The sequence below is a fragment of the Capsicum annuum genome, chromosome 3, assembly GCF_002878395.1.
Source record: "Capsicum annuum cultivar UCD-10X-F1 chromosome 3, UCD10Xv1.1, whole genome shotgun sequence".
NCBI lineage: Eukaryota > Viridiplantae > Streptophyta > Magnoliopsida > Solanales > Solanaceae > Capsicum > Capsicum annuum.
The window spans coordinates 118,228,262-118,235,462 of NC_061113.1; the positions used below are offsets into that span (position 1 = coordinate 118,228,262).

Below are 7,201 nucleotides of genomic sequence, written 5' to 3' on the forward strand. Positions count from 1 at the left end.
GGGCCGGGTCAGGCCGGCCCACTTGACACCCCTAGATAAAATTCATAATTCGCCAGAGAATAATTTTTATGTACATTTTATAGGTTTACAATTATTTATAGCATTTTCTCTTAAGTCTTAACTAGTTAAACAAAAAGTTAAATGTTTCTAGGATCACAAAAATATTTCATGTGGTAAAAAAATAACAATATGACTCATAGTATTACGAATTCGAATTTGACTGGTCTGTTCTTAATTTGTAGCTTTCAAATAAACCTTCTTAATTACCCTGTTAATCATTTATAAAAGAAAAAAGACAAAATGATCTTCTGAACCGCTGTATTATGTCGGTTTTGTAAGTTAGACAATTCTACTTACATGTTTGTCATCTGGACCCCTGAACCTACTAAAAAACAACATTTTAAATCCTTTTTTGGTGAGTGTAATACACTCTCCTACGTCAGCTGTCACATGTGCCACTAAATAAATAAATAAATAAATAAACAAACAAACAAACAAAACAACCTCTACCTCTTTTTCTTTTCTTTTTAGGTTCTTTCTCTCTATTTCTTGTTCTTCTTCTTCTTTCTTTTTTGTTAATCTTCTTCCTGTCTTCTCATTCTTCTTTTCCTTTTATCAACTTCATCTTCTTATTCTTCTTGCTCTACGAAAAAATTGAAAAGTGAGGGCCAAAAAATTTAAGAAGTATGGAAAGAAGAAAGTTATAGAGACTTTTGTGATTTGGGTAATTTAAGAAACTTGAAATTCAATGTAAAGATTTAATTTTAATGCTTTCTTTAAATTTTTTGTGATTTGGGTAATTCGAGAAACTTGAAATTCAATATAAAAATACAATTTTTGTGCTTTTTTTTAATTTTTTTTTTTTGTGATTTGAATAATTCAAAAAAGTTGAAAATTCTTGAATTGAGTGAATTTTGTGAATCAGTGTCTTCGTAAATGGAGGTTTCTTTGCTTGGGAACTGGTGGGGCGGCGAGGGAGGGAGGCTGGGGGTTGGGATGGGGGAGAGGGGCTTGGGGAAGAAAGCTGGGAAAATGGTGGGGGGAAGGGGGCAGCAGGGGAGAAGGCCTGGAGAGACTGGGGTGAATGGGGAGGGGCTGGGGTGCGTGGGGAGGAGTTGAGGTGTGGGTGGGGAGGGGCTGGACGGGGGGGGGGGGGGGTTTTAATTTTTTTTTTAAAATTTGTTATTTTTAAAATATTTTTAAGTTAAAAAATCTGTAGGAAAAAAAGATCTTTTTTTTTTAATTTTAATATTATATTTATTTTTTTAAAAAATTATTTTAATATTAAATTGATCAAAAATTGATCTTCACGCGCACCCCAGGCGAGAGACTACACTCTTCTTATCCTTGTCCGCCATTTAATGCTATGTAGACAAAATCAACAGTCAAATGGTTTAAAAAATAGTTTTTTAGTGGGTTCAGGGGTCCAGATGACAAACATGTAAGTAGAAGTGTTCAACTTACAAAATCGACATAATACAGGGGTCCAGAAGTTCATTTTGCCAAGAAAAAAATGAGTAAAAAGAACTTACAAGGCCTGTTCTACTATTTCCCCTTTTGTCCTTTTTATGTTGAAAAAAGAAAAGAAAAGAAAAGAAAAGAAATAATTACCGTTGAGGGGAAACAAACCGACGTCTCCGTAAAGCATAAGCAGTGAAACAAACTAATTTGGCGCCAAATATTGCTTAACTACCATTCTCAATAAGCTTTCTTTAACAGCAATCCAAATCAACAAAACAAGATTGGAAAAGGCTATTGGGAAATGTTCTACAATGGATGACAATTCAGTAACAAGAATTCAAACAGATTGGTATTCTCCAACTCGTCTTCTCAGCACTCCCGTCCACTACGATTTTCCTGTAATTAATTCACACTACCCTTTTAGTTTCATTATGTGTTAATAATTTAGGAGATCTGTATTTTGATGAATTGATTTCGAATGTTAATTTGTGATGAAGGGAGATAGATTTATACCGAATAGAAGCATGATGAATCTTGATCAAGCACACACTTTACTCACCAACACAAGAACCAAGAAACTCGTAAAACCCAACTTCAGTGTTAGTTTCTTCCTCAACCCCTTTATCATTTCTTGAATTGTTTCTCAGAAATTCTATTTCCGAGCCCCCCATTTTAGTTGTTTGCTTGTATGATTTTTGTTTTGTTCCTTTTGATCATAGGATGAATATAGAAGGAAGATGGAGGAAAATCTAAATTTGGATGTACAAGGAAGACCATTCAGAATGCTGGTTTTTAGAGGGAGTCCCAAATCATGTAGGCAATCCACACGTCTAATTGATGAAATGCGCCGTAGTGATGAAGAAGTTCCCCTGAAAACTAATGACACTAGGCGATATCGAAAGTTCCCCTTGGTAAATATTTCCCTTGGTTTGAATTTACATGAAGTTTCTGATGCTTATTTTGATGTGTCAAACAATATGTTGGGATATTATATGCAGATAGCAACTCGAACTCTAGATGCTCCTCACTTGCCAGATGACTATTACTCAAATATTATGGATTGGGGGAAATCAAACATACTTGCCGTTGTACTTGGACCAAGGCTATACATCTGGAATGCTCAAGTTCAAAAAGCACAGGTACTGATGGAATTGATGCGTGAACGCGATAATCCTACTAGTGTAACATGGTCTGATGATGGAAAAACAGTAGCAGTTGGTTGTAATTCCTCCAAACTCCAGCTCTGGGATGCTGAGACTTCGAAGCTTGTAAGACCTGTTAATGTCGGTTACATGCTTACATTGTAGTAGAAAAAGTATTCTTGTTGTTTCCATTTAAGTAATTATACTTCTTTCGTTCACATAAACAGGTGAGAGGACTGCAAGGCCATCAGAGCAGAGTGGGTTGTGTTGCATGGAAGGGTCATATTTTAACCTCAGGGAGTAAAGACAGAGCTATTATCAATCATGATGGTAGTACTAACTTTTCTTTACTGATATAGTTAATTATTCTCTTATAACAGCAGCCTACTTACTTGCAAGTCTCATTGGCAGTGAGAGCAAGAAATAGTTTGGTCTCTCAATCAAGAGTACATAGAGGGGAAGTTTGTGGCGTGAAGTGGTCTTTCACGGGGAATGCACTTGCCACTGGTGGCAATGACAATCTGGTGTACATATGGGATATTTCCAAGATGAGCTCAAGGCATTATATGCACCGGTTCAATGAACATCATGCTGCAGTCAAGGCCCTAGCTTGGTGTCCATATAACGGTGATGTATTAGCCTCTGGAGGAGGCATAGATGATGGATGTCTTAAGATTTGGAATACCCGCAAGGGGACATGCATCAGCACCAACAAAACTGGAGCCCAGGTAAGTTTTAACATTACTTTTTCCTTATAGCAATTATGTATTAGTCTGCATGGATACCACAGCTCCCACTTTCCACTAACTTGACTTTTTGAACAATGACATTTCAGTTTATAGATTTATCACAAATTTTCATCATAATTTTGATTCATATAAATTTTCCTTAAATCGGCAGATTTGTGGGCTTCAATGGAACAGGCATCACAAAGAGATATTAAGTGGCCATGGATTTGGAAGGGGTGAATCTCATTGTCAGTTGTGTTTATGGAGTTATCCTTCCATGGCTAGAATCGGAGAGCCACTGCGTCATACTTCTTCATCAAGAATTCTGCATCTCTCCCAGGTGAGACTTCGACATCAAAACAATTAGGAGTAATTTTTCTATCAAAATTGAGACGGTAACTTTCCTTCTCTTCATGCAGAGCCCTGATGGTTTGACTGTGGTATCAGCTGGAGCAGATGAGACTCTTAGGTTCTGGGAGATATTTGGCCCCCCTCAGGAAAGCAGTGTAAAAATCACAAATTTGGATAATCTCTTGTCCCTTAAGGCATCAGCAGTGAGATAATCAGCTGCTTAAATTTTAGAATGAAAATGTTTGAAATATAGCTTTGCCGGTAATAATGCCTGTCACATATTCTATCATCCTGTGTGTCAATTCTCAGCATGCATAGATATATCATAGATTACTAATCCTATGGTAAAGAAAGATATAGTACATCTAGTTCAATTACAGGCACTCGCCATGAGAACCGAGGCATATTATGTAGAAAGAACATTCTAAATGTATAAACTTGAAGGTACAAATCTATGAGGCCCTTGGTTGAAGTCGTGTACATCTGCAGAAGTCACGCACAAAAGCTTTAAAAAATTGTAATAATTGATAGTGCTTGGTAGGAAGATCAGAAGGACTTAGTGATGACTTAACATTGGAGAAAGAAACATCATTAAGGTGGTCAAATCGTTCATCGGAGAAATATTTTCACACCCCAAAATAATATTGGGTTCGAAATTGAGAGGGCATCGTGCGTAAACTTAAAGTTTGCAAATTAAGACGGTGATAATTCAGATGACAACAAAAATCAAATACTAAAAATATATTATTAATATGGTTTGGTCAAACGACCTACATATTAAAAATAATATTGAAAAAACTTAAAACCTATTGAGAGAAATCTCTCCTAAGCAAGACTTTTTATGACTACATTGTGGATGCTATTGTGTTATGGTATGAGAAAGAGGTAATTTATTTATAGAGTTTCAAAACCTTTTCTTTTATGACTACATTGTGGATACTATTATGTTATGATATGAGAAAGAGGTAGTTTATTTATAGAGTTTCAAAACCTTTCCTCAAAGAAAGAGGTTAGTCAAATATGAAAAAGTTTTATATTTTCCTTTCAGGAAAAGTAAAAGTAATTATGGTATTACTTTTATTTTTCTTTCAAGAAAAGTAAAACTTAAACTTGGTAAGAAAACCAGGGGAAAAATCTTAACAAATCTCCCCTTTTTGGCTTAATTTTCTTGACATAATTTGATCCACCTTCTTTGCGTGCATGATCTTCGTTCTTTACATAATCTTCATCACTGTTGCTTGCGATGGTTAAAAATAAGATTTAAAATATTATGGTTAAAAGTAGGTTAAAAATAAATATTTTATTTTTATATTTAAAGATGCAACTACAGGAATGTTGAAATATGCTTAAAAATTCTTCTCCACATGTAGTTGGACAAAAAATCTTCATCATCATTACATTGATTGCAAATTGATTAGAACCACCTTGAACTTGTTTTCAACATCGTTTCACCAAACCATTGGACCTTTGAACCGTATGATCTGATACCACTTGTTGGGTTCGAAATCGAGAGGGCGTCATGCGCAAGCTTAAAGTTTGCAAACTAAGACGGTGATAATTCAGATGACAACAAAAATCAAATACTAAAAACATATTATTAATATGGTTTGGTCAACTGACCTACATATTAAAAATAATATTGAAAAAACTTAAAACCTATTGGGAAAATATCCCCCTAAACAAGACTCTTTGATGACTACATTGTAGATGCTATTGTGTTATGGTATGAGAAGGGGTAATCTATTTATAGAGTTCCAAAACCTTTCGTCAAAGAAAGAGGTTAGCCAAATATGGAAAAGGTTTATATTTTTCTTTTAGGAAAAATAAAATGAATTATGGTATTACTTTTATTTTTCTTTCAAGAAGAGTAAAACTTAAACTTGGTAAAAAAATCAAGGCAAAAACCCTAACAAATAACCTCTAGCCGTGACTGGCTCCCAGTAACACCACTTGTCGGGAGAACCGATTTTCCATATATTCACAACGTCTATAAACACTGAGATAAAAACATATGCAACTCCAAATGAATTAAATTACCATTAACGCAAGGTAACTTCCAACAAGATATCACATAATGATTTATGAAAATAACAATAGTTTAGATAAAAAATCTTTAACTCAAGTTCCACACTAAGACCATGGAGCATCTAAAGAGAGTTACATAAGTTCAACTTGCGGGCATGCATATTCAATAGAAAGAAATATAATCTTAAAATAGCTAAAGCTGGATGACAGCTTCCATGAACAATGCAAAGGCTCACCTCAACAACAGAACCTATACGTACAGACCTTCAGCCACTAGTCTCTCCTTCCGCAGCAGTGTCTGTAGATATAAAAATAAGGAGTGAGCTATATATAAATAGAACCCAGTAAGATCCTCAACTCGCTACTTTAATACCCCTGAAACAAGTGTTAGAAAATACAAGACACAACAAATTACATAAATAATATGCACACAATCTCTCTTATAAGGTAATGCCCAACAGTGTTTTCAAAGGCGGAGGCGTAAGGTAAGGCATTTTATCTGGTAAGGGGTGAGGCGTAAGCCCCACGGATCCTTTAATTTTTAATATTTTATAAATTAATATTATTAGAAATAAATATTTTTTAAAAGAGATAAATCACCCAAAAAGATAAAACTATACCAAAATTATAAAAAAAATAAGTGAAAGATGTATCTAAAACCGTTTCAGCTAAAAAATAACCAAAGTCATATAATACAACTAATATATAAAGTCACCTTCTCATATAATAACCTATTATGTCCTAAAAAACACAAGTTTGTATACAAAAATAGTACATAATTAATCAACCCCTACCTTCTCATTACTCGATCCGGTATTTTAACACGCCCATTTACTATATATTGTATTTTAAAAGAGAGCAAAAAAGTAAATAACTTGAAAACTAGTCATTATGTGACTTGCAAAAATCTAAAAAAAAAAAAGAAAGGAATTAGGAAGATGAAAGTGTGTATTCAATACCTTCTTGAGTAGTGGTATCATCGACACCCACTGGCAAATACGTTTGAAAGTGTGACTTTTAAGCTTTCTTTTACTTCTGATTTGAGTATTTAATAACAATTTCTTTTACTTTTGATTTGAGTATTTATCAATCATATATTGTAATATTAAGTTTAAATTAGATACTATTTAATAGGAAAAAATTATTTTATTTTGTAAAAGTTTTTGGGCTTATGCCTAATTTATGCCTCATGCTTACGCGAATGCCCTAACGCTTAGGCAAACGCCTTAAATTTTAGGGCGTTCGCCTTTCGATACTTTCGCCTTCCCAAAATGCCTCGATACATTCTTTGCTACATCTCGCCCTGGGGCTCGCCTCAGATTGCATTTTAAAACACTGATGCTCAATAAGATCCAACTAGAAGTTCAAAAACCTACTCTATATCTCAAATCAATCAACTCTCACTGACTGTCATAAACGACAGTGAAGGTGATCAGCCTAGCACCCCGATAAGTGCACGGCAGCATATACAATGCCCCAAGAGTCTACTATGAC

The 7,201-nt window shown here is 34.6% G+C and overlaps 1 protein-coding gene across 2 annotated transcripts; it reads left to right on the forward strand.

Moving 5' to 3' along the window:
• The first annotated feature begins 1,412 nt into the window (after positions 1-1,412).
• LOC107874958 (cell division cycle 20.2, cofactor of APC complex) lies at positions 1,413-4,112 on the forward strand. 2 transcript variants are annotated; one of them, XM_016721645.2, is made up of 8 exons: positions 1,413-1,859; positions 1,959-2,060; positions 2,181-2,372; positions 2,460-2,729; positions 2,831-2,933; positions 3,015-3,331; positions 3,504-3,671; positions 3,751-4,111. In XM_016721645.2, the coding sequence occupies exons 1-8, from the start codon at positions 1,773-1,775 to the stop codon at positions 3,892-3,894; spliced, it is 1,383 nt and encodes a 460-aa protein (XP_016577131.1). In that variant the 5' UTR covers positions 1,413-1,772; the 3' UTR covers positions 3,895-4,111. The 2 variants fall into 2 exon arrangements, with proteins under 2 accessions (XP_016577131.1, XP_016577132.1); XM_016721646.2 differs by lacking the exon at positions 1,959-2,060 and having other exon boundaries at positions 3,751-4,112.
• Positions 4,113-7,201: the final 3,089 nt, after the last annotated feature.